At 56.9% G+C, this 26814-nt stretch overlaps 1 protein-coding gene across 4 annotated transcripts in view; it reads left to right on the forward strand.

The window, feature by feature from the left end:
* Positions 1 to 26814, forward strand: part of Tnxb (tenascin XB) — a 59993-nt gene that overhangs the window by 7941 nt on the left and 25238 nt on the right. Inside the window, exons 2-20 of one of the 4 annotated variants that reach the window (XM_057751686.1) lie at positions 1586 to 1969; positions 2235 to 4073; positions 4676 to 4791; positions 10253 to 10409; positions 10541 to 10804; positions 11539 to 12249; positions 13539 to 13907; positions 14873 to 15166; positions 16504 to 16794; positions 17117 to 17407; positions 18541 to 18873; positions 19249 to 19572; positions 20053 to 20358; positions 22211 to 22519; positions 23591 to 23866; positions 23997 to 24305; positions 25056 to 25376; positions 25466 to 25777; positions 26162 to 26485. In XM_057751686.1, the coding sequence (XP_057607669.1) occupies positions 1594 to 1969; positions 2235 to 4073; positions 4676 to 4791; positions 10253 to 10409; positions 10541 to 10804; positions 11539 to 12249; positions 13539 to 13907; positions 14873 to 15166; positions 16504 to 16794; positions 17117 to 17407; positions 18541 to 18873; positions 19249 to 19572; positions 20053 to 20358; positions 22211 to 22519; positions 23591 to 23866; positions 23997 to 24305; positions 25056 to 25376; positions 25466 to 25777; positions 26162 to 26485 (7522 nt within the window). In that variant the 5' untranslated portion in view covers positions 1586 to 1593. The remainder of the gene's footprint in view (positions 1 to 1585; positions 1970 to 2234; positions 4074 to 4675; positions 4792 to 10252; positions 10410 to 10540; positions 10805 to 11538; positions 12250 to 13538; positions 13908 to 14872; positions 15167 to 16503; positions 16795 to 17116; positions 17408 to 18540; positions 18874 to 19248; positions 19573 to 20052; positions 20359 to 22210; positions 22520 to 23590; positions 23867 to 23996; positions 24306 to 25055; positions 25377 to 25465; positions 25778 to 26161; positions 26486 to 26814) is intronic. The other 3 variants (XM_057751687.1, XM_057751689.1, XM_057751690.1) reach the window with 3 other exon arrangements.

The following is a 26814-nucleotide window of genomic DNA, read 5'->3' on the forward strand; positions in this document are numbered from 1 at the left end:
TTAATCCCAGCACTTGGGAGGCAGAGGCAGGCGGATCTCTGTGAGTTCGAGGTCAGCCCGGTCTACAGAGCTAGTTCCAGGACAGGCTCCAAAACCACAGAGAAACCCTGTCTCGAAAAACCAAAAAAAAAAAAAAAAACAAACCAAATTAGTAGGCTGGCTGGAGCAATGGCTTAGTGGGTAAAGGTGCTGCCTGCCAAGCCTGAGGAACAAGTGAGATCCTAGGGGTGCCCAAAATTCGTTCTTTGACCTCCACAGGCATTCTGTGGTGTGCCCAGCTCCCCATCATAAACAAACAAATAAACGTATTTCTTTTTAAAGGCCAACGGGAAGGATTTAGTGGAGAGCGAAGGACTATAACTCGAGGGGGAGCCAAGCAGAGTAGCGTCTGCTGCTCACGCTGGCACAGACAGGAGGAGCAAGTGTTCAGACCATCCTTGGCTACACAGTAAATTTGAGGCCAGCCTGAGCTACAGGAGACCTGCGTTGAAAAAGGAGGGGGAGGGCAAAGAGGGGAGGAAGAGAAAGAGGAAGAGAAAGAAGAGGAAAGCAAGGAGCTGAAGAAGCCCCCCACCTGTGCCTGTCTGTCAGACAGTGGGCACTAGGGGGCTGGCTCCAGGTGCTTCGGGAGGCCTTGGCCTCATCTGCCTCCCTTGGCACAGGTGTGTGGACTGAAGTTTTTTTTTTCGAGACAGGGTTTCTCCGTAGCTTTTGGAGCCTGTACTGGAACTAGCTCTTGTAGACCAGGCTGGCCTCGAACTCACAGAGATCCGCCTGCCTCTGCCTCCCAAGTGCTGGGATTAAAGGCGTGCGCCACCACCGCCCAGCTGGGCTGAAGTTTTTATCCGACCAGTTTTCCTGCCAAATACATGCAGCCAAGCCAGGACAGGTGAGGTCTCTGTTCTCATGGACCTCCCTTTTAGTGGTGGGAGACAGGTTACAAACAAAACACAAATCGGGGCTGGAGAGATGGCTTAGAGGTTAAGAGCACTGACTGTTCTTCCAGAGGTCCTGAGTTCAATTCCCAGCAACCACATGGTGGCTCACAACCATCTGTACTGAGATCTGGTGCCCTCCTCTGGCGTGTGGGCATACATTGAGGCAGAATGTTGTATACATAATAAATAAATAATAAATAAAAGAAAGCTTAAAAAAAAAAAGAAAAACCCACACAGATATCTAGGCCACACTAAATGCTACTGTGAGGGTGAGGAGTGGGAAGCAGGCCGTCGTGATGGGGGGAGGGACAAGCTGTTCTGCCCAACATAAGGATGGTCAGAGTTATGCTCGTTAAAGGCACAACTGTAAGAGGCCAGCTGTGGGGCCAAGGAAAGAGCGTTCTAGACAGAGGAACATACAGAAGACCCGAGGCCAGCTTGTGGAACAAACAGAAACCCGTTAAACAGGGAAGACAGGGTGGCTAAATGACTTAGAAAGTCACGGACCAGATCTGCCCAGAGAGGCTACCCTTGAGGCTCAGATTCTCATCACCAGAGCTGAGTTTGTTACTAGTCGGGCTCTGCTGATGCGCTGGTGACTGCCTCCAAGCTGAGTCAGTTCTCACACTTACCCTCTCTCTCTTCAGCTTCCTGAATGATGCCAGCTCGATGTGCCCTAACGACTGTTCTCGCCCTCCTGGTGTTGCTGGGCAGAGCTGGAGCAGGCCCTTTCTCTCCTCGGTCCAATGTGACCCTCCCGGCCCCACGGCCCCCTCCCCAGCCTGGGGGCCCTTCTTCTCAGCTGTATGAGCACACTGTGGAAGGAGGGGAGAAGCAGGTGGTATTCACCCACCGCATTAACCTGCCCACTTCGGCTGGCTGTGGCTGTCCCCCGGGCACTGAACCCCCGGTGCCTGCTTCTGAGGTGCAGGCCCTGAAGGTCCGGCTGGAGATCCTGGAGGAGCTGGTGAAGGGGCTCAAGGAACACTGCTCAGGAGGGTGCTGTCCCATGACTGCGCAGGCTGGCACGGGTGAGCCCTGATGGGGGCGGGGCACAGAGGAAGGGGGATGGGAGAGGTGCCTAGGGTGACATTAAGGATCTTGGTACGAAGGAGAATATGTGCCACTTCCTGCTCCTTAGGGGTGACGTGTGCAGCGAAGGTTATAACGTGGAGAGTCGACCCAAACACTCCCAAGAGGGCATATACGCTACGCAACTAGGAGCTAAAATGGCCTTCTGAAACTAGTGGCCATCTGCTAATACGAGCTGGGTCTCCCTTCTCCTTCCCGCACCAGGCCAGACCGACGTGCGCAGCCTCTGCAGCCTCCACGGTGTCTTCGACCTGAGCCGCTGCGCCTGCTCCTGCGAGCCTGGCTGGGGTGGACCCACCTGCTCAGATCCCACCGACGTTAAGACGCCCACCTCGTCCCCGCCCTCAGCCTCCAAGACCTGTCCGGACGACTGCAACGATCAGGGTCGCTGCGTCCGAGGCCGCTGCGTGTGCTTCCCCGGCTACAGCGGCCCCAGTTGTGGCTGGCCCTCTTGCCCCGGAGATTGCCAGGGGCGCGGGCGCTGCGTGCAGGGTGTGTGTGTGTGTCGCGCTGGCTTCTCGGGCCCCGACTGCAGCCAGCGTTCCTGCCCTCGCAACTGCAACCAGAGAGGACGCTGCGAGGAAGGGCGATGCGTGTGTGACCCCGGCTACTCTGGGGAGGACTGTGGGGTGCGAAGCTGTCCCCGGGACTGCAACCAGAAGGGTCGATGCGAGAACGGACGCTGCGTTTGCAACCCCGGCTACTCTGGTGAGGACTGTGGGGTGCGAAACTGCCCTCGGGGCTGCAGCCAGAGGGGCCGCTGTGAGGACGGCCGCTGCGTGTGCGACCCCGGCTACAGCGGTGAAGACTGCGGCGTGCGGACCTGCCCGTGGGACTGCGGCGAGGGAGGGCGCTGCGTGGACGGTCGCTGCGTGTGCTGGCCCGGGTACTCAGGCAAAGACTGCAGCACACGGACGTGCCCGCGTGACTGCCATGGCCGTGGCCGCTGCGAGGACGGGGAATGCATCTGTGACGCGGGCTACAGCGGCGACGACTGCGGTGTGCGGAGCTGCCCCGGGGACTGCAACCAAAGGGGCCACTGCGAGGACGGCCGCTGCGTGTGCTGGCCAGGGTATACAGGGGCGGACTGCAGCGCGCGCGCCTGCCCGAGGGACTGCAGGGGCCGAGGGCGCTGCGAGGATGGCGTGTGCGTGTGCCATGCGGGCTACAGCGGCGAGGACTGCGGGGTGCGCAGCTGCCCCGGGGACTGTCGCGGCCGGGGAAGCTGCGAGAACGGCCGCTGCGTGTGTTGGCCCGGATACACAGGCCGGGACTGCGGCACGCGCGCCTGCCCTGGTGACTGTCGCGGGCGCGGGCGCTGCGTGGAGGGCCGCTGCGTGTGCAATGTGGGCTTCACTGGCGAGGACTGCGGGAGCCGTCGGTGCCCTGGGGACTGCCGCGGACATGGCCACTGCGAGGACGGTGTGTGCGTGTGCGACGTAGGCTACTCTGGTGACGACTGCAGCACACGCAGCTGTCCCGGCGGCTGCAGGGGCCGCGGCCGGTGCCTGGACGGGTTCTGCGTGTGCGATGATCGCTACACGGGCGAGGACTGTGGCGTGAGACGGTGCCCGCGCGACTGCAGCCAGCAGGGCGTGTGCCAGGATGGCTTGTGCGTGTGCCACGCGGGCTACGCGGGCGAAGACTGCAGCATCCGTACCTGCCCGGCCGACTGCCACCGGCGCGGCCGCTGTGAGAATGGGCGCTGTGTGTGCGACCCAGGCTACACCGGCCCGGCCTGCGCCACTCGCACCTGCCCAGCTGATTGTCGTGGCCGTGGGCGCTGTGTGCAGGGAGTGTGCCTGTGCTACGCCGGCTACAGTGGTGAGGACTGTGGGCAAGAAGAGCCTCCTGCCAGCGCCTGCCCCGGGGGCTGTGGCCCACGGGAACTGTGCCGTGCAGGCCAATGTGTGTGTGTCGAGGGCTTCAGAGGCCCAGACTGTGCCATCCAGACATGCCCAGGTGACTGTCGCGGCAGGGGAGAGTGTCTCCAGGGCAGATGCGTCTGTCAAGAAGGCTATGCTGGGGACGACTGTGGGGAAGGTGAGCCTGGTGCCTTCTCCCATACAGTGGAGCGGGTACAGGGATCCTGGCAGCAGAAGCCTGAGGCTTAGGGGCCTAGAGGAAGAATGGAAGGACTTGTTCCTTGTAGATTGTGTGTGTGTGTAGGGGGGGGTATCAGCCAGAAGGACCTCGTTCACCGGGGTAGTGGAACCATAAGCACACACCAGTGGGAAGTCTGACCTTTAGCTCTCTGGACAGAGGGTTGTCTTTAAGGAGTTTTTTTTTTTTTTTTTTTTTTTGGTTTTTCGAGACAGGGTTTCCCTGTGGCTTTGGAGCCTGTCCTGGAACTAGCTCTTGTAGACCAGGCTGGTCTCGAACTCACAGAGATCCACCTGCCTCTGCCTCCCAAGTGCTGGGATTAAAGGCATGCGCCACCACCGCCCGGCTTTTAAGGAGTTTTTTATGTCCAGAACATGGGGGGAATTGAGGGACGCTGAGGCCCTTTTTGGGCCTTTTCCAGTGTTCCCAACCTGAGTTTGGGCAGTGTGAACCTAAGATGTGCCTCCCTGTGTGGGCTCGAGTGACTGGGGAGCCATGGCTCTGCCCCAGGCTAAGCAGTTTCTCTATTCCACTCTGGGCAGAGGTGCCAGCCATCCAGAACATGAGGATGCATCTCCTGGAGGAGACGACGGTCCGGACAGAGTGGACCCGGGCTCCTGGTCCTGTGGATGCCTATGAAATCCAGTTTATCCCCACGGTGAGGGGAAGCAAGGGGGAGGCCGGTTGGGCAGCAGAAGAGGGAGCGGGAGGGCTCACATGGATGCAAGAAGTCACACTCCTGAGACTCTAGGTGGCTGGTGTCCAAGTCTGCTCTAAATGCCTCCTACCCTGCCCCAGCCTGGCACCAGTCGATGCCTCAACATTGGCCCAGGGCAACTAGGATGCTAATGGTGAGATAGATCCCTACTTCCGGCTGCTCGGTGCACAGAGGGCCCTTACTGTTAGTCTTTGTTGCTGATTCCAAGTCGGCCCCATTTGCCCTTGGGCACCAGCATCTGGGGTACATGTGGTCTTCCTGAGTCCTGGGCCCAGCTGTCACCTCATTCGGAGGCAGCCCTCAGCCTCTTCTGTCCTCCGCCAATGCTGTTTTCAGATTCTTCAATTTTCTGTACCTCCTGCCTTCTTGTACAAGCTTCCCAATGGGGAGACACACTGCCAACTCTGCACCCACTGACGTTTTCTCAGAGTTGCTACATACTAACCCGCAGCCATACAAACTGTGAGGTGGTTTCTGATGGTGTTTCTTTAAGTATCTTTTTATTGCAACTCTCACTGAGGCCCAGAGAAAAACCTTCAGACAGCGTCCATAAACACTCCAGGTGGTGGTGGCGCATGCCTTAAACCTCAGTACCTGGGAGGCAGAGGCAGGTGGATCTCTGTGAGTTTGAGGTCAATCTGGTCTTCAAAGCTAAATTTCAAGACAGGCAAGGCTACAGAAAGAAATCTATCTAGAAAATAAAACAAAAACAGGGAGGGAGGGGGAGGAAGGGAGAGAGGGGGAGTGGGGAGGGAGGGAGGGGGGAGGAGGGAGGAAAAAGAGAAAGAAATTATAGACAAGCCAAGCAGAAAGGAAGGAAAGACGAGGGCAGCCTTCTCTGCCTACCCGTCAGTCTATATATAGGCTTGCCTTAGGCTCTGCTCAATGTTATCTTTATTGGTTTAGGCCAAGCTGTCTGGGCCGTGGCAATAATTCTGAGTCCATGAGAGTTTGTTTTCCCAGCTCCTGTCATCAGAACTTCAAGCATTCTTTCTCTGCCTCCAGCACGTTCGTAAAACATTTGGGAGCACAGCAAGGACAAAGCCCGCGGCCCCTCCTTGGGGACTGCGACTTGGGCTCGGGGTACAGGGACACTTACACTTCTCAGCCATCTGGCCTTTCCCACACCACCCCACAGAGGCTGGGCAAGGCCGCACTTGTGTCCATCAGTCTGGGGGGGGGGGCTCTAGACAAGCTTACTCCCTGGTCCTACAGCCTTAGAAGGCAATGGGGAAGAGAGAGGTGGCAAGCGTTGGCTGTCAGCCTCACCCCAGGGCAGGTCCCACAGGAAGGTCTCCTGCAGCTGTAGCCCCCCTCCTCCTCTCTGACAACCAAGAGAGCCCCCCTTCTCTGACAACCAGGAGAGTCCCCTCCCTTCTGACAACCAAGATAGCCCCCCTTCTTCTCTCTGAATTTTTTATATAAAAATAATTTAATCAGGAGACAAGAATTTGGCAAGTAGAGAAGAGGAAAAACGATAGTTGGCCGCCTAACAGTAAAACAACCGTGCTAACATTTTACGAAGTGTCTCTCCCACTCCGGCGTGCACGTACAGTATTTACATAGCTCTAATCTGGAGGGTGGGACTTTAGGAGGAATTTTCCTATGAACCTTTAGGGTAGGGAGAAATAAAATAAACAGTCAAGATAAGAGAGGGCTTCAGGCAATGTTGTCTCCTGCTCCTAACACACACAGCCCATTTCGGGTGTTGTCAAGGGGTGCGGCTTTTGCTTAGCCTTTGCTCTCTCTGAGCAGGGTGGCATAAGCTGGTCTACATCAGGCCTGACTCTCAGTCCTTCATCTCTGCTCTGGGCGTGGGACCCTTCCAGGTCCTTAAGTGAAGGAGGTCCCTTAAACCGGTCCTAACCAGACGCGTGGTCCACTCAGCCTCAGACCTGCTGTATTTGCTTTTCTTTTCTTTCTTTCTTTTTTTTTTTTTTTTTTTTTTTTTTTGGTTTTTTGAGACAGGGTTTCTCCGTAGCTTTTGGTTCCTGTCCTGGAACTAGCTCTTGTAGACCAGGCTGGCCTCGAACTCACAGAGATCCACCTGCCTCTGCCTCCCGAGTGCTGGGATTAACGCGTGCGCACCACCGCCCGGCTGTATTTGCTTTTCTTGTGGTGACTCTTGGGCTTGAACCTTTTGCCCTGGCCATGCTCTGGCCATCAGCTGACGTGAACCCTATTCTGCAGTTCACTGGCACCCCTCCATCTTCCTCGCAGACTGTTCCTGGCAGCTCCCTGAAACACTTCTCTCTCTGAACCCAACTGCTATTCCCAGTCAAGCACGTGCTCTCCCTCCCCTCCTGTGTATGGGGACTGTCACTGTGATCAGTGGCTCTCAAAGTGTGTTCAATGTTCCAGGACCTGGGTGTCGGTGTCACCAGGGAGCTGGCTGAAATGCTGCCCCATGAGTTGCTGCCTCCACCTCAGGTTCTGAGGGAGAGGTGTGGAAGTGTAGAGGTGCCAAGAACTCACTGGGACAAATGTTCTAGTCCATGCTCATGGCCTCAAGTCTCAGGACTGTCCCCTTTCTTCTTCAAGACGGGAGGGGTGTGCGACCCAAGGAGCCTGAATGCTAACCAGAGCCCTTTGGGTGCCTGGAGACAGCTGTGTCAGGTGCTCACTGCGACAGACCTGAACCTCGGAAGACGTGGAGTGAAAGGGGAGAAGGGAGCTAGGTCCTTTCTGGGGGTCATCCAAGCGAGGCTTTCCTTGTGGGACCCTCGCGGCTGATACTGAGAATCAAGTTAAGCAGTCACCACGAACAATCAGCGGAGCCAAGTTTTGCCAGGAAGCAGTGCCAGCCGCCAACGCTTGGCCAGAGCCTGCCTCAGAGCTGCGGGATGGGGCTGGGCAGTGTGGGTGAGGCTGGCATGGGGACTTCCAGGGAGGGACCAAGAAATAGGTTGATCCAAAGAAAGAATTCAGGATGGGTTTGCTTTGATGAAAGATCTAGACTTTGGGTGTATACTAGAAGGAGAGACAGGGTGGAGGTGGACTATGGGTAGGCAGGTCCTGGGAGGTGTGAGGATGTCACACATGTGCGTGAAGGCCACCCAAGGCCCCTCAGAATTGGAACTGTAGGAACAGGGCAGGATTCTCCATACCCAGGGGACCCAGAAAATAGTGACAGAGCCCTGGTTCATCCCTCACCCGAAAATCCCCACGTGGCCGCTCATCTGGTTTTTTACTTTGGTATTTACTATGCTTTTCTGGTTTAGGACAGTACCTTTCAAATTTTCCAACCCCATTTGGCTGCATGGAGGTGTCCCTATCATGGCCAACATAGCAGAGCGGTACAGAGTGTCCCCGGCGGCTGTCCTGGCGAGGCAGCTCCGCACAGTGTAGGGCTGTTAGGATGCTCACACATGTCAGCCCCCCCACCAACAGAGACGATCTAGGAGCCCACAGGGCCACCCTATGTAATCTCATGACCTTAAACACACACTTAAAGGAGAAGATTTTATCCTTGTGGGTATTTACCACACATAGAGATTGGGGAGAGAGAGCTGCATTTGGCTACTAGGTTCTACCCAACCTCAGGACAGGGATGGTGTCTTATTTTTTGAGTCTCCAACACATAGCATGATGGCAGCATTGAGGAAATGTGCTATCAGAACACTGAGCCTTCCTTTAGTGGGTGTGTAAGGTTGCCGAAGAGACAAGAAAATGTCTAACGGGGCACCGGGTCACGCACAGGCAGCACTGCCCCCAGAGCCAGCTAAGCAGATTGGGGAAAGCAGAGGGGGTACGGGAACATCCCCACTCCGCTTTGTTCTGAAAGAATGTGTGTGGGTAGCTGGGGTCGCCAGGGGAGCCAGAGGGAATCCTGGGTCAGGCAGATGAGCAGGGATTGTGCGTGAGAGGGTAGCCAGGGGACACACCACCTGCACTCAAGCATCTCGGCTTTCTTGAATTTTTAAAGATTTATTGTCAGGCAGTGGTGGCACATGCTTTTAATCCCAGCACTCGGGAGGCAGAGGCAGGTGGATCTCTGTGAGTTCAAGGCCGGTCTGGTCTACAGAGTGAGTTCTAGGACAGCCAGGGATACACAGAGAAGCCTTGTCTCAAAAGCAAAACAAAACAAAAAGGATGTATTTTGTTGATGTGCATGTATGTGTATACACATGTGTGTGTGTGCACATGTATGTGTGTGCACATGTATGTGTGCAGGTGCTCAGGGAGGCCAGAAGAGGGCCTCAGACCCTCTGGCACTAGAGTTATGGGCATTTGTGAGGCACCTCATGTGGGTGCTGGGAACTCAGCTCTGGTCTTCTGCAAAAGCAGCAAGTGCTTTCGACTGCCGTGCTCTTTCTTCTGCCTCGGTTTCCCTTCTTTCTATCTTTATTGTTTAATTTTTGAGACAGAGTTTCTCTGTGCAGCCCTGGCTGTCCTGGAACTCACTCTGAAGTGACCTCAAACTCAGAGATCCATCTGCCTCTGCTTCCCAACTGGGATTAAAGGTGTGCGCCACCAGGTCTTGCTCAGCTGGGATTAAAGGTGTGCGCCACCAGGTCTTGATCAGCTGGGGTTTCTTCTTTTTTTTTTTTTTTTTTTTTTTTTGGTTTTTCGAGACAGGGTTTCTCTGTGACTTTGGAGCCTGTCCTGGAACTAGCTCTTGTAGACCAGGCTGGTCTTGAACTCACAGAGATCCGCCTGCCTCTGCCTCCCAAGTGCTGGGATTAAAGGCGTGCGCCACCACCGCCTGGCTAGCTGGGGTTTCTTAAGAACATGATTTTATGCTTACTTATGTGTCTGTGTGTGTGTGTGCACATGAATGCAGGGCCTGAGGCGGTCAGAGGTATTGGATCCCTTGGAGCTAGAGTTACAGTGGTTGTGAGCTGCCCCGTGTGGGTGCTGAGAACTGGATTTAGATCCTATGCGGGAACAGTAAGCCACCTCTCCAACCTTCCTGCTCTCCTGGTGTGTACCCTATCAGGACATGGGCTTTCTGAGCCCGGTTTCCTCATTTGTCAAGTAGGATTGATAGAACCCTTTTCGTGGATGGTTAAATGAACGGATAGACACAAACCACAGAGAAAAGTCGCTGGCCAGAGGGAGGTTTCCATCCATGCTCCCCAGCCTGAGTGGGACCAAGTCCCAACAGCTTTATGTCGACGCCATTTGGGATTGTTAAAAAGAAGAGACTGGGGGCTGGAGAGATGACTCAGAGGTTAAGAGCACTGGCTATTCTTCCAGAGAACCTGAGTTCAATTTCCAGCACCCACATATGGCTCACAACCATCTGCAATGAGATTTGGTGCCCTTTTCTGGCCTGCAGGCATACATGCAGACAGAACACTGTATACATAATAAATAAACCTTAAAAAAAAAAAGAAGAAGAAGAGACAGGGAGCGAGGAAGAGAGCTCCACTCTGATGTGTCTGGTACTCTCTTGCAGACTGAGGGGGCAAGTCCACCATTCACAGCTCGGGTGCCCAGCTCTGCCTCAGCCTATGACCAGAGAGGACTGGCCCCTGGTCAGGACTACCAGGTCACCGTCCGTGCTCTACGAGGGACCAGCTGGGGTCCTCCTGCCTCTAAGACCATCACTACCAGTGAGAGCTGGGGCTGTGGGGGCAAGACATCTGGATTTGGCAGGCAGCTGGGAATCTGCTTGGGCTGGGGCTGCACCGGAGCAGAAGCAAGCAGGTTCACTTCTGAGGCATCTTCTGTCTAACCCTGCTAGTGATCGATGGTCCTCAGGACCTCCGAGTGGTAGCTGTGACTCCGACCACTCTGGATCTCAGCTGGCTGCGTCCCCAGGCTGAGGTGGACCGATTTGTGGTGTCCTACGTCAGTGCCGGCAACCAAAGGGTGCGTCTAGAAGTTCCCCCTGAGGCAGACAGGACTCAGCTAACCGACCTGATGCCAGGCGTGGAGTACGTGGTGACTGTCACCGCAGAACGAGGCCGTGCAGTCAGCTACCCGGCTTCTATCAGGGCAAACACAGGTACGGCATTCCGGGTGTTAGGGAAGAGCCCAGTTTCTAAGGCTGGGAGCCCTCTCCTTGAGGACCCAGGCTGGAGGGTCACAGAGGGCTGTGGCAATCCCAGCACCCCTGCTAAGCCCTGCTCTGTTCTAAAGGCTCCCGGTGCCTGGAGTCCTATAGGAAGCTTGCTGGTTAGACTGCAGGAGGAACTGACCCTGGGAGGGAAGCAGTGTGCAGATGCTGCTGTGAGCCCTTCAGGGCCGGGTGGCTTTTATTCTAACCTAGGCACATAGGCAGTGGACAATTTGATCTCGGGAGACTAGAGCGAAACAGGTCCTGCTGACTTTGGGACTGGGATTACCTGGGGTTGGGTCTTGTAGCGTGGTTTTCCACCAACCCTCAAGGTCTCTTAACAGGCGCCCAGACGGATCGTTCATTTTTCTGGGACAAGGCTGCACCCTCCGAGTCGCTCACATTTCCTTCCCCCTTTCCCGTTCTCTCCTCCAGATACACGCCCCGCCTGCTGGCTTTTTTTCCTTCTAGGGCACCAACAGTGGCAGGCTTGGAGGGCAAAGGAATGGGTGGGGATCGGGGACACTTAATTTCTCTTTCTAGGTGGGGCTGGGCCTCAGGGAAGAGGCCTCGTCCTTGGTGGGTTAGCGGGATCCGTGGAGGCGAGGAGGAGCGGAGGAGGAGCGTGCGGTGGGGAAAGCTGACACTGACCTGATGTCCCCTCCCCCTTTCTCACTCGGCAGCACCAGGCCACTACGGTTACCCGGAGGTGCACCCCCCAAACCCGCCCCCCAGCCCCCGTCCCCAGCCTCCGCGGCCCTCTTGGCCCTTGCAGCCCACAGAGGGGCTTGCGAAGGAGTGGCATCCCCGGCCGAGCCTGCCCCAACCTCCCCGACGGCCGTGGGGTAACCTGACGGCTGAATTGGGCCGCTTCCGCGGCACAGTACAGGACCTGGAGCGTCACCTGCGTGCCCACGGCTACCCACTGCGCGCCAACCAGACTTACACGTCGGTGGCGCGCCACATCCATGAGTTCCTGAAGCGCCACCAGACAGCGGGTGCCCCGGCACCCAAGCCCCGTCACCCCCACTCCACCACTAGTCCCTCCCAAAGCACCAGGAACCGGGAATCGAACCAGGGAGATGTGAACCCAGCGTCCGATGATGCGCACCTGGTGACTACAGCGCGTCACCCGAAGCCCGAGGTGCTGGGCAGTGCAGCCGACGGCGCCTTGATCGTGTCCCTCGACGGGCTCCGGGGCCAGTTCGAGCGTGTGGTATTGCGCTGGCGACCACTGCCACCCGCCAAGGGCCCCAGCGGGGAGCTGACTGTGGATGGCTCAGAACGCACTGTTCGCTTACCCAACCTCAGGCCTGGCACTACTTACCACGTGGAGGTCCATGGGGTGCGGGCAGGACAGACTTCCAAGTCCTACGCCTTCATCACCACCACAGGTAGTGTGGGCTGGGGCCCTGGACTGCCCACCCCCTGTCCAGCGTCACCTGCCTCCGAGGTTGCGGCCACTCCCTCCTCCCACTATCTCACTGCTTAGGCCTAGGCCCCCACCACGCCCTTTGACCTCCTAGCCTACCTGGCCAGGCTGGAGGACACTGCCACAGAAAACAGTGTCCCTCCAGTGTCCCAAAAACCCCATCCCAGGGTCCTGGCATTCTCCTGAGGGTTACTAAAGCCAAAGAGACCTGGTTTGTGGGGTTGCCTGGCTTGCACCTGGGCTCCCAAGCTCTTCCGCAATGCCTGTTCTTGCCGGGGAAAATCGGCATCTTGACATGGTGACGCGATGTGTGCAAAGTTCGTATCTTGCACTTGAAGTTTCTTTTTTCTTTTATTGAAAAAACAAACAAACAAACCACCATCCATAATGCTTTGGGCAAGTTTATAGCCTTGTGTAGGGCGGCACTCACAGCTGACCTGCAGCTTGGACACCTCCAAGGCAAGCTGCGGAAGACTTGGGTGTTAGCAGAGATTTGCCCGGCAGTTTTTTTCAGTGGGTGGGACTGAAACCGGAGATTCCCACTTTGACTCACTGCGGTGAGGGCGCCTGAAGCCTGTGGTCTGTGGTTATTTCCCACAGTTTGGATTTGACCCTGCAGGGCTGCAGAAGTGCTTGAGGGTGGCCTTGAGAGCCATCGGGCACGCGCGTGGCGTGCATGGATGGCGGTGTGTGTGGGGGTGAAACCACGGCTTCCTGGACGGCTTTCCCAGGCGCGGCTCCCCTCCAGCTGGTCTCTCCCACAGGACTGATGCCTGACCCGGGGACAGGGGGCTTTGCGGCTGCAGGGTCGGGGTGGGCCTCTTCTTCTTCCATAGGGCCCAGACGCCACCGGAACTGGACGTCCACCCTCACACCCTCTCTTTTCCCTTTCTGCCCACCACCCCTTTTCTTCCTAACATCACTGCGCCCTCCTTTCTTCCAGGCTTCTCACTGCAACACTAATGGAAGGCAGACACCACCGGTGTGGGAGGCTCCTGGGCAGGGAGGGACGGCAGGTTGTGTGTCATTGCCTGCCCTGAGCCAGGCCTGGCTGCTCCAGATAAGCACCATGGGGGAATCTGGAGGACTTGGCCAAGTGTGGGAAGAACCCAGACAGGGCTGGGGAGCAGCTGGGGAGGGGAGGGGAGCCGCCTAGCTCAGAGGCTGAGGGGATACCTGGGGACGAAAGGGTCCCTTTCTTCTCTCATACCCGACTCTCCTGTTTTTCTCACCCGCTCTGCCCCTTCCCAGGGTCCTTACCCTCTGGCCTCTTGGAGGCTACTGATGAGCCTCCTCCCTCAGGCCCCTCTACGACCCAAGGGGCCCAGGCCCCTATCCTGATCATGGAGCATCACCCGCTGGGAGAGTTGAAGGTGCTGGGCAGAGACAAGGCAGGGCGCCTCCGTGTGACCTGGACTGCCCAGCCCGACACCTTTGCCCACTTCCAGCTGCGTGTGCAGGTGGCCGAGGGGCCCTGGGCGTATGAAGAACTGCTACCAGGAGACGCCCACCAGGCTCTGGTGCCCCCGCCCCCTCCCGGAGCCCCTTACAAGCTGTTCCTCCATGGGATCACCCCTGGGGGCAAGCCCTCTGTTCCCATCACCTACCAAGGCATTATGGGTACATTCTGGACTGTGCTCAGAGCAGTGTCCTGAATCTGGGGGAGGAGCTGGGGCATCTCAAGGCTCTAGAGGTAGGAGAGGATTTCAGGGGCCGGTGAAGGGCAGGTCTAATGGAGGATAAGAGAAAGCAGAAGGGAGAGAAAGAGTTCACAGGGAAGGCAGCTAGGAGGAAAGTCAGAGGTGGTTGGTGACCCATCCAGGAGGCGACCCTGCTCCAATACGCCTCACTTCCTGGTTGCTCCTCTGCTCTGCCCCGGGGTCACAGAGTTCAAGGTAGATGGAACTCCGCTCCAGCACTGCCCCTCAGCTGTACCTTCCCCTGGGGACAGCACCTGCGGTTGAACTGGACAGTTTTTCTGGGGATAAAGTCTTCTGTGTATGTGTGTGTCTGTGTGTCTGTGTGTGTGTCTGTATGTCTGTGTGTGTCTCTGTGTGTCTGTGGTATTGTGTGTGTGTGTCTCTGTGTGTCTGTGTGTCTGTGTGTCTGTGGTATTGTGTGTGTGTCTCTGTGTGTGTGTTGTGTTCAGGGGGTTCTACTGCCATCACAACTTCAGAGATGGGTGGGAAGGACAAGGTCTGGACCCCTGGCCCTCACACCCCCGGGTTTCCCTGTGAGACTAGAGTGGTCTCCTGGTTCAGTTCTAGAACAAGCTGACAATTAGGAGAGAGGGGAGCAAGGGAGAGAGCAGCTCAGGGTTTGGGGAGCCTGAAGACTGCTCTGAAGCACCAGTGGGAAGGCTAGAAACTCACAGGTAATGCCATAGGGGACACAAAGCTCTCCTTAAAGTTTTAGGGTACAGAGGTGGGGCCATCAAGAGGGGACTTAGAGAAAATGTATCTTTCTCAGGAGGGTCAGGGATAGAGGCATCCAGGATGAGGTGAGTGAGGCAGAGCAGAGGGCGGGAGACAGGGTGAAGGGGAGCGGTTGGTCCAGCATTGCTTTGTCTTTGTCCCAAATGCCAGACAGGACTGAGGAGCAGCCTGGGAAGCCATCGGTCCTACCGCGCCTGGGTGAGCTGACGGTGACAGACCTGACTTCTGACTCCCTGCTCCTGCACTGGACTGTCCCAGAGGGGGAGTTCGAGTCCTTTTTGATCCAGTACAAGGACAAAGATGGGCCCCAGGTGATACCTGTGGAGGGACCCCAGCGCTCAGCACCCGTTACATCCTTGGAACCGGGGCGCAAGTACAGATTTGTTCTATATGGACTCGTCGGCAAGAAGAGGCATGGCCCTTTGGTGGCCGAAGCCAAGATCTGTGAGTGACAGCAGGCTCCCCTGCCCTTCACTTTGTCGTGCCGAAGCAGTTTGTCCCAAAGCTTTAGGGTCCAGGGAGATGGTGTGGGGCCCATAGCAGCCTGTGCTGTGTTACACCCTGAAGGGAAAGCCCTGGGGGCAGCAGAGGTGAGGAGGTAGGAGCAGCAGAGGTGAAGAAGTAGGGGCAGCAGAGGGGGTGGTCTCCCAGAGAACCCACAGCACTCTTCTGGCTGGAGAGCAGGACGTGGGGTGCTGAAGACTTAGTCCTGGGGTTCTGCGGGCTGTGCGGGATGGCTTAGACCTCATTTGGGAGCCCTGAGGGACCCATGAAGGCCACTGGATGAGAGTGAAGTGAAGGGCTACATTAGAAACAGCAGTGTCTGCTCCTGGGGCATGACAGGGAATCAGTCAGCAGCTGGTGACTGATGGCTGATGCTGGTCTGGAACGGGGGCAGTGGGACTGGGTGTGAGAGGAGAGCCTGGAGGCCAGGTCCCCGGTTCAGCCACTTCTGTCCCCCAGGCGGCAGCAGGAGGGGAACAGTACAGGACAGACATTCAGAAAAATACCTTCCGTGTGTCTCTGGAGCCAGCGAGCTCAGGGCATTCTTGAACGACCATAGGTCCTTTTGGCAGCCTTAAGCGGCACCACTGAGGTACAAAGGGTTGCCTGACCGTGATTGGAGGAACCTCAACTGTGACCTGGTAGCTGTGGGGAGCAAGGGAGCAGAGGTGGAGAAGCACCAGGATAGTGTCCCAGATGCTGGGAGGAGGGGGCAGCCAGTCAGGGTCCACAGGAATGAGTTAGGGTTCTCCAGTGTCCACAGGACTTAGCAATGGCCAGGTCACCAGGAGCTGCCCGATGGAGGGCAGAGCTGGATTGGAGGCGATGGATACAGACATTTTTGAAATCCTCTGGCAACAGAGTGCAAAGAAAGAGATAGATTGGTTCAGAAAGCGGATACAGGCAGGGACAGGGGCGTGGCAGACCGCAGCAGGTGGGTGGGTGCACCCACGGGTGTCCTCTCCTGAAGCAGAAACTAAAAGCTAAGTTGGAAGTATGGAGGCTGCCTAAGGAGATTTCCCTGGCCACACAGATGTGAAATGCTGGCTGTGTTCCCCCTCCCTTCCGGAGCCTCTTCCCCTTGGCTGGGAGTATGGTGCATTAGGCTGTTTAGAAGGTGTCGCTCCTTCCTGCAATCTGGTCCAGGGCCTCGGCAGAGCTCGCAGCTCGGCAGGCCCCGCTGGCTCCCTCCCCAGTCATGCGTCTTTGCACAGGGAGCATCCTGCCCAGGACTGCCTTCCTCCCATGACTCTCCTGTCTCTACTCCCCCTTCCCAGTGCCTCAGAGTGACCCCGACCCAGGATCTCCACCCCGCCTGGGAGAGTTGTGGGTAACAGACCCCACCCCGGATTCCCTGCACCTCTCTTGGACTGTTCCTGGGGGCCAGTTTGACTCCTTCATGGTCCAGTACAGAGACAAGGAAGGACGGCCCCTTGTGGTGCCAGTGGAGGGGCCTGAGCGGTCAGCGGTGATCTCCCCACTGGAGCCCAATCACAAGTACAGATTCACTCTGTTTGGGATTGCCAACAAGAAGCGGTATGGGCCCCTCACTGCTGATGGCACTACCGGTGAGTGGCTGCCACCTAAGCGCTTGTGTGTCCTCTTCTTGATCTCTGCCTGCTCTCCCTCAGCCAGGAAGCAGCTGAGCCTCCCAGCAAAATGGCTGATCCCAACACCCTGGCCCTGTTCCCAGGCTAAGGGGCAGCCAGCTTTCCCTGCACTGCTAGGCCCCTTCCATCCCATTCAGGGTGCTCCCTTAAGCCCAGGAGCTGTGTCATACGCTGGCTGTGCCCAGCTTCCCAGGGTCGGGTGTTTAGAGTGCGTACAGTCCAAATCTCAACCCCCATCCCAGGCTGTGTCTCATACATGGCTCATTATTTTTGCTTACAGCCCCAGACAGGAAAGAGGAGTCCTCTGAGCAGCCCCTCCTGGGGGAACTGACGGTGACTGGCGTGACCCCGGACTCCCTGCATCTGTCCTGGACGGTGGCCCAGGGTCCCTTCGACTCCTTTGTGATCCAATACAAGGATGCCCAGGGGCAGCCTCAGACTGTGCCCGTCGCGGGGGATGAGAATGAGGTCACTGTCCCTGGCCTGGAGTCCAACAGGAAGTATAAGATGAACCTCTACGGGCTTCGTGGCAGGCAGCGTGTGGGGCCCGTGTCTGTGGTGGCCAAAACGGGTGAGTCAGAACCCACACTACTGGCCCCATGCCCCAGGTAGGGCTGCCCCCCCCCCTTCCATTTCTGCAGTCCTCCTGCTGAGACCTCTGCCTCCTTCCTCCCAGCCGCTCTTCTGTCCCAATGTCCATCCCAGGACTCCTTGCCCAGGCTCTGGCTCCTCACACTGCTTTCCGAGTTCACTTTCCCCATTCCAAACAGCCAGACCCTCTCCTCCAGGCCCTTCTACTTCAGCCACAGTTTGCAGCTGCTTCTCCTGGACGCCTTCAGTCCTGACTCAGTCCCTGGCTATCACTGCTGGGCTCCTGCCCTCGGCTCCGGCACCCTCACCACATGGTTGCTCTGTGCAGGGGTGGCAGGGCCAGGGGGCCAGGGGGCCATGTTGCTACAGCCTCTTTCCACACGGAAAGGAGTCTTTTTAGCCTCCACCTGTTCCTCCACGTCCGCTGGTGATACACTGCTAGGGAGAATGGTCTTTGGAGGCCGCTGCCCGTCCTTCAATACTGACTTCATAAGTCAGTGCCCATAGGGCCTTGGGCCAGTCACTTAATCTCGCTGCTTCCGGCTTCCATTCCGCCAAGTGGCTGAGGCAAGAGATTTGCTGAATCCCAGGTCAGGCTGGGCTGCACTGTAAGACCTTATCTAAAGTACAGCTGACTCCAGCTCAGAACACCTGTGTGCCAGTTCTGCGGAAGCCGAGCCACCCCTGCCTCCCCAGCACCCCCCTTTTGTTCCTGACCTCCCCACATAACACCACAGCCACTGTTTGTCTCTTGTCTGCTCCCTCCCCATCCTGCTCCTGTTCTTCATAGAACCCCAGGGTCTCAGAAACCCACTGCAGGGAACAGTAGGTGGGGACCCTGGGTGGTGCCCAGGGAGTTGTACATCCAGCGCCACCTAGGAAGGAGCAGGACTCTCCCCAGGCCCGCCTACCTGATGCCACCTTCCCTGCATTCTAGGTAGTGACCTTACCTCAGCAAAGCATTCCTTAGAAATGGTGGGGTCTGGTGTAGGGAGGCAGCAGGCAGCTTCAGAAGGTCGCCTCAGGGACTGGGTGTTGGATACCAAGGCCGCGATGCGCTTTGGTGCCCTGCTGACTGGCCATCACTGTTAAGTGCCTGCTCTCTTTCCTCAGCCCCACCACACATTGTGGGTCAGCCCCCCAGCCCCCCAGAGCCCAGCACAGAGGCCCCAGAGCCCCTCAAGAAGCCGCGTCTAGGAGAGCTGTCCGTGACAGACACCACCCCTGACTCCCTGAGCCTCTCCTGGACAGTCCCCGAAGGACAGTTCGACCACTTCCTGATCCAATACAGGAACGGGGATGGGCAGCCCAAGGTGGTGCGGGTGCCAGGGCACGAGGACCAGGTCACCATCCCCGGCCTGGAGCCAGACCACAAGTACAAGATGAACCTGTATGGCATCCATAGTGGCCAGCGTGTGGGCCCCGTGTCTGTCATCGGAGTGACAGGTGAGTGGACATGGGAGCCTAGGATTCACTAGGAGAGAGACCATCTGCTCTGGGTGGGGGTCAGTGGCCTGGGACTGGCTAATACCCCAGACCTTCTGTGGCCGGGGCTATGGCCTATGTGCCTCTCCCTGGAGCTGGCGTATCTCCCCTGTACAGGGGGTGGGGACATTAAGACCTTTGCTGTGCTGGTGTCCAGGTCCCCTCAGCTGACCCAGGAGCTTGGGCGTGTTGGCCAGCTGTCAGATGACCAGGGCCATCAGGCCCCAAGGGGGTTGCCTTTGAACTGGCATTGGGACTTCCCTGGTAGCCATAGCTCCTCCTCAAGAACCAAGGACACCTGCGGACACGCTGCTCACCTGTCTGTCCCCTTCTCAGCTGCAGAGGAAGAGACCCCCAGCCCCACAGAGCCCAGCACAGAGGCCCCAGAGCCCCCTGAGGAGCCGCTCCTGGGAAACCTGACTGTCACAGCATCGTCCCCAGACTCCCTGAGCCTCTCCTGGACCGTCCCCCAGGGAGACTTTGACTCCTTCACTGTCCAGTACAAGGACAGTGATGGGCGGCCCCAGGTGGTGCGTGTTGGGGGCCAGGAGAGGGAGGCCATCGTGAGAGACCTGGAGCCTGGGCGCAAATACAAGATGAACCTGTATGGACTCCATGATGGCCAGCGTGTGGGCCCCATGTCCACCGTGGGTGTGACGGGTAAGTGTGGCTGGGGTCTGGCTCTGTTCCCTCTTACTCCTGAGTCCCATGACCCATGGCCAGGGACTGTCTAGCTGCTGAACGGTCATAGTATCTAGACACGACAAGACACCCAGGACCAGGGCTGTCACCAGCTTCGTGACAGACAGCTGGCAAGGATTCGGTGAAGCCATCTGTGTGTGCGTGTTGTTGCTGTTGTATGTGGTACGTGTGTCACGGTGCATGTACAGAGATCAGGGGACAGCTCTGTGAATCTGGCTCTCTCCTTACACCTCTCCATGGATCTTAGGTTACCAGGCTTGCTCAAAAGTGCCTGTGCCGGCTGAGCAGGATCGCCGGTGCCAGAGCCACCAGATTGCTGGTGCCAGAGCCACCAGATTGCTGGTGAAGCTTCTGGACAGGAGTGCTGCCGATTGGTGCAGTCTTGTGTACGGCACTCTTAGGAACTTTTTCTAGCAGGCTCCACCATTTCTGTCTCAGACTCACAACCAGAAGAGCCCTCTCCAGCCATCGAGCCCCCGCTTGAGCCCCGTCTGGAGGAGTTGACAGTGACGGGTGTGACCCCCAATTCTGTGAGCCTCTCATGGATGGTCCCTGATGGACAGTTCGACTCCTTCATGGTCCAGTACAAGGACAGGGACGGGCAGCCCCAGGAGGTGCCTGTAGCTGCTGACCAGCGCGAGGTCACCATCCTCGACTTGGATCCTGCAAGAAAATACAAGATGAACTTCTACGGGCTCCATGGCAGACGCCGTGTGGGCCCCCTCTCTGTGTTGGCAATGACAGGTGAGGGAGGGAGCCAGGCGGTACCCAGCCCTGCCTGGGACTGCCATCCCTTAGCCTCTCTCAGGCTCACAGTGACGAGTCCATCCCCAAATCCCCCAAACCGTTGGCTTCTGCCTAAGGCTGGGACCTTCCCACACCCAGTGGTTTCCTTATCTGCACTCCAAGCCTGACCCTGCCTCCTCTCTGGCCTCCATCCCTCTGTTCCTCCCCTCTCTGCCCTCCCTCGACTCCTCCCTTTGCACAGCTGTTTCACTTTTTCTTCCTGCCTCTTGACAACCCTAGAGTGACTTGAACACAGCCCCCGCCCCCTGTGATTTGAACACAGCCCCCGCCCCCTGTGACTTGAACACAGCCGCTGCCTCCCCAATCTCTGCCCTTCTTCACTGAGGTCAAGCACACACACACAATCTCAGAACTTCTCGAAGGTCCTGGGTGTCTGTCCAAGTCACATTCTCTTCTGGCCCACTCCAACATCACTCCTGGGGAAGACACGCCTCCCTGAACTCCCAGCTCCTGCTTCCTCTTATTACTCCCGGACATAAGCTCACTGTGACTCACGGACCATGGCTTCTGGAGGAACTCCTATCCTCTCTCAGTACATGGCATTAAAATCTAGAAAACAGAATTCATATGATCATGAAGGACACTAACGACGCAGATATAATCCGCATCCCATATCTTCAGAGGTTTCACATGCAGCTGCAGACAGAATAGACACACAAAAATATGTAACTTTTTACATGTGTGTGTGTGAGCATGTGCGAACACGTGTAGACTCATTTATCACAGCATGATGAAGGCCGAAGAACAACTTGATGGGAGTCAATTTTTTCCATCTACCGTGTGGGTCCTAAGGATTGAAGTTAGGTCACCAGGCAAAGGCCTTTACTCACTGAGCCATTTCACCAGACCCAGGAAAAAAAATCTAAAACATGCTCCTCCTCAGGCCTGTGGAGACAGGTCAGTGGGCAGTTGCACAAGCGTGAACACCCGAGTTCAGATCCCCAGAACCCATGGGAGATGCTGGGCATGGTGGAGAAGGCTTGCAATCCCCGCATTGCAGAGGCACAGACAGGAGAGTCTCTGGGGCTCAATGGCCAGCCAGCCTTGCATAGTTGGCAAGCTTAGGATCCAGGGAGGGTCTGTGTATCAGAAGAAATTGAGGCAGACGGCTACTGACAAACAGCCCAAAAGACCTCTCCGTGTACATACACATGTGCTCACCTGCATGCACGTAAACATGCATGCACACATACATGCATGTTCACCTACACTCACACCATGTGCATACTCACCTGCACTCATATGAACACACACATGCACTTGCATGCTCATTTGCACACGCGTGAACACATGCACACACGTATGTTTGTATTAAATGGGTTTATAAACCAGATAGTTGCCAACCATTTGTATAGCAGTTACATTGCTTGAGACGCAGCAAACTATTTGGAGGTGATTCAAAGTTTTCAGGATGTGCAGAGACTGCCACCCTCTGTGAGGGGCCTGAGTATCCCCGGGTTTGGCGTCCATGGAACCATCTTATGGATATCGACCAATCAATGTGCCATTATCAAAACACTGTACTCTCTGACTTATGACCTGGCAGTGCCTGGGCCTCTCTGTCAGCTCACTCAGAGGGCAAACAGTGCTTTGATGCCCCTGGATGACTCTAAGGCCACGCGAAAGGTGCCTTTCTGTTGGTGAGAGTCACGAGCACACCTGACACCATCTTGGTGGTGGCAGACCAGGCTGTTATTGACCACCAAAGATAAAGAGGAAGCTCTTTCCCATGTCACCGTTAGCCCCGTCTCTTCCCAGGAGCTCAGCCAAGCTTTGCTTCTCATCCTAGACATCCTCCCACCAGCCCCAGCTCCAGCCACTGAGACCGCCAAGCTGGAGTCACTCTTGGGGGAGCTGGCAGTGACAGATGTGACCCCCGAGTCTGTGGGCCTCGTGTGGACTGTCCCTGAGGGTGAATTCGACTCCTTCGTGGTTCAGTACAAGGACAGGGATGGCCAGCCCCAAGTGGTGCCTGTGGCAGCCGACCGACGGGAGGTCACCATCCCAGGCCTGGAGCCCTCCCGCAAGTACAAGTTCCTGCTCTTTGGGGTCCAAGATGGGAGACGGCACAGTCAGGTCTCTGTGGAGGCGAAGACAGGTGACTACTGCATGGTACTCTGCTTCCCCGAAGTGTCTGAACTTCCTGCTAGCTAGCTACCTTCCCGTTTACCCAGCCCAGTCCAAATCAGGCCGGGACCCAACAGGGTAGGTTCTCAAATCCTCTCTTTCCTTCATTTGCTCTGCTGCTCTAGAAGGTGAGGGTCTGGGGCCTCTTGAGAGGGGTAAAGGTGGCCAGGAGCCTCTCCTGTCCTCCTCAGCCGGGTGCCACTGTCACAGTCTGAGTTTGGCTTGTCTCCCTGGCTCTTACCTGGCTCCCATCCCTCTGTCCACACCTCCACTTCTGGTAGAGAGGTTCACCTTCCTCCCTTGACTTCTCAGAGCCTGGGAAAATGGGAACCAGAGAAACCCTACCCAGCTGGACCATTTCTTGGGGTTTGGTCCAGGCCATCTTCTGGCCCTTGGGGCTCCCCGTTGCCAGAAGTCTCTCGGAATAACAATTCCGTCAGTGGCTTTGCTGTCCAGGAGGGCGGCGGGCCAGCGCCTTCCCAAGTTGGATGCCTCCTCTGGCAGTCACGGGATCCCTTCTCTGTTTGAGTTTTCTTGTGTGTCACTCCCAACACAAATCCCCACAGCATGTAACGGAGCAAGCCCCACACCGCCTCTGAGCCCTGTGAAGTGTGGGTGTTGTGAGTCAAATGGGAGGTTGGGCCACACTGAACCCCCATTGCACCCCACCACCCCCACTTGTCTGTCCCCAACAGAGAGCCTCTCACCCCTAGGAATTCCCCAGGGGGCCAGTCAGGTCACTCAGCTGGGGTTTCTGGGTAAGCTGTGCCCTGCAGAAAGGGGAGTCTCTAAGGGATAGAAAGACCATAGTCATAGAGAAGGAGAAAATGAACAGGGAAGTTAGGATGTCCATACGGGGGTGACTCAAGACAGAAGGGTCAGGTGGGGGAGGCTCTGGCTAGGTGGGGGAGTGGATGAGAGGGTAGTGAAAGTGGATGGGGAGATATTAACCACTGGGCCACTCTGGAATTTTCCAGCCCTGGGGGAGGTGGTCAAGAATCGTTCTGGAAAAAATAAATACAAGAAACTTTCTCTGTGTTAGCCACCAGCCCAGGGGCCCTTCCACGCCTTGGGGAGCTGTGGGTGACGGACCCCACGACGGATTCCCTGCGCCTGTCTTGGACAGTCCCCGAGGGCCACTTTGACTCTTTCGTGGTCCAGTTCAAGGACAAGGGTGGGCCTCGGTTGCTACCGGTACCGGGCCAAGAACGCACAACCACCATCCCAGGCCTGGATGCAGGCCGCAAGTACAGATTCCTCCTCTATGGGCTTCAGGGAAAGAAGCGCTTTGGCCCCCTCTCCACAGAGGGCACCACAGGTGAGTCTTCCTGGCAGGGCCCAGAGCAGCAGGCCAGCTTATGGCAGCAACCCCTCCTCTCCCTGCCCTGCCCATCAAGGTCACAGCCCACGATCATCTGAACTATTTCTTGCCTCTGTCTCCATCCCAGAGCCCATGAATACCGTGGACCACACTGGAGTAAAGTTCCCCTCAAAACCTCGCCTAGGGGACGAACTGCAGGTGACTAGTGTGACCCAAGACTCCGTGGACCTCTCCTGGACAGTCTCCGAGGGCCAGTTTGACTCCTTTGTTGTCCAGTACAAAGACAGGGACGGGCAGTCCCAGGTGGTGCCCGTGGAGGGCAGCCATCGGGAGGTCAGGGTCTCTGGTCTAGACCCAGGCCGCAGGTACAAGCTGCTTCTCTATGGCCTCCGAGAAGGCAAGCGTGTGGGTCCCCTTTCTGTCATCGCTATGACTGGTAAGTGCAAAACACTCCCCTCACCCCTGTGTCCCCAATCTGTTTGGGGCCTGACCACCTGCCCTCCACTGGCCAAGCAAACAGACAAGTCATACAAAAAAGCAGAAAGAAAGTTTTATCCAACGTGACCACGTTGGGAAGAGAAGCAAAGAGGTCCAGTGTTCCCTCAAATCCATCTTTGGGGTCTTGACATTAGGTTTAAATGGAGAGTCAGAGGTGTATCTATAGCTAAGCAGGCCCAGTCAAAAGCTGGCCCCACCCATCAGTTCCAGTCTCCCGCATGGCAGGCTGACGAGCTGTCACTGTTGGGTGACATCTCCTTCCAGGAGACATGTTCCCCCTCCTGCTGGCTGGAGCCTTAACCTTTTCCTTCTCTCAGCATGGGATTCTTGGGCAATTTAACTTGGGGCAGGATGGTCTGATGGCCCACGGGAGGGATACAAGGTCCCCTTAGGGAGGCTTCACTCCTGCCAGATTTTAAGGTCCTCTTTGCACTTGGTTCCCCAGGCCCTGGCAGCCACTGGGATGCTTCCTGTCCTCTGGGGTTGGCCTCTCTGCACCTTATTTTAGACTCTTGCAAAATGCAGAATCTTCTACTTGGCGTTTGGCACGTCAAATGCTTCTGCTAACCCTCCTTCTTCTGCCTTCCTCCCTCCCACTCCCTCCTTCCCCAAACGTCTCCTCCCCCCTGCTTCAACCTATGAGTCCAGCAACACAGCAGTCACCTGCTCTCCCATCTCTCTGATCCAGGCCCCAAAGAAACAACAGAAGCTTGGACAGAGGTCCCCATGACTTCAGCTCCGGCAGTTGTACCCCGCTTTGGAGAGCTGAGAGTGGAGGAGGCCACGCCTCACAGCCTGCATCTCTCCTGGGTGGTGATGGAAGGGGAATTTAACTCCTTCGAGGTTCAGTACGCTGACAGAGATGGGCAACTCAAAGTGGTCAATACAGAAGGTGACCAGAGTGACATCACCCTTACTGGTCTGGAATCTGACCACAGATACCTGGTGACCCTGTATGGTTTCCGCGACGGGCATCGTGTGGGCCCTGCTCAAACTGAGGCCCGGACAGGTAAGGGAGAGACTGGGTCTGACCTAAACAGCTGCAAAGATCCAGAGAGAGAAAAGTGCCCGTGGTCATCTCCCTCTCTCCGTGTCCAGTGCCGTGGGAGGAGGAGCCCACAGAACCACCCACCGTGACTCCCGAGCCTAAGCCACACCTGGGCGAGCTGACCGTGACAGACGCCACCCCTGACTCCCTGAGCCTCTCCTGGACAGTCCCCGAAGGACAGTTTGACCACTTCCTGATCCAGTACAAGAACGGGGATGGGCAGCCCAAGGTGGTACGGGTGCCAGGGCACGAGGACCAGGTCACCATCCCCGGCCTGGAGCCAGACCACAAGTACAAGATGAACCTGTATGGCATCCACAGTGGCCAGCGTGTGGGCCCCGTGTCTGTTGTCGGGCTGACAGGTGAGTGGACATGGGAGCCTCAGGGTGGGACTCATTGAGAGGTGACCCCCAGGTTAGGTGGGCTGAGACCGATTGGTGGCCCAGAACTGGTCAGTATCAAGGCTACAGCCGAGGCTATAGTCTGTACCTCCTCTGGCTGCTCGTCTCCCTGGGCTAGGGGTTCCAAAGAAGCCTTTGCTATGCTGGTAGCCACTCAGGTTACAGCAGGTCACTCTAAAAGCTTGAGCATGTTGGTCAACTGTCAGCTGACCGGGGAGGGACTCCAGGCCCCAAATGGAGGATTTCTCTGAGCCGACCTCAGAACCACCTTGGTAACTGTGGCTACTCTGTCCTCACTTGAGGGCACCTGCGGACACCCTGCTCACCTGTCTGTCTCCTTCTCAGCTGCAGAGGAAGAGACCCCCAGCCCCACAGAGCCCAGCACAGAGGCCCCAGAGCCCCCTGAGGAGCCGCTCCTGGGAGACCTGACTGTCACAGCATCGTCCCCAGACTCCCTGAGCCTCTCCTGGACCGTCCCCCAGGGAGACTTTGACTCCTTCACTGTCCAGTACAAGGACAGTGATGGGCGGCCCCAGGTGGTGCGTGTTGGGGGCCAGGAGAGGGAGGCCATCGTGAGAGACCTGGAGCCTGGGCGTAAATACAAGATGAACCTGTATGGACTCCATGATGGTCAGCGTGTGGGTCCCGTGTCCACCGTGGGCATGACAGGTGAGTGTGGGTAAAGTCTTTTACGTCTTAGGCAAGTAGAGCCCTCACTGTCTCCTACAGCAGAGACTCAGGACCCCAAAACTCCTCAGCCTCTAACCTGTCCCTGACCTCCTATGCCTCAGGTCAAATGCAATCTGGGGCAGGGCTGCCTGGTTAGGATGAGGGAGGAAGAGGGGGAGGAAGAGGGAGAGGAGGGGGAGTAGGAGGACTTCCCAATTAGGATGAGGATGAAGGAAGAGAAGGAGGAGGTTACAAACAGGGAAGAGAGCATGATCAGGCCTACATACAGCCTCCTTCTGACTCACACGCCAGAGACTTGAGACTTGGGA

This window comes from Chionomys nivalis, chromosome 19, assembly GCF_950005125.1.
Source record: "Chionomys nivalis chromosome 19, mChiNiv1.1, whole genome shotgun sequence".
NCBI classification, from domain to species: Eukaryota; Metazoa; Chordata; class Mammalia; order Rodentia; family Cricetidae; genus Chionomys; species Chionomys nivalis.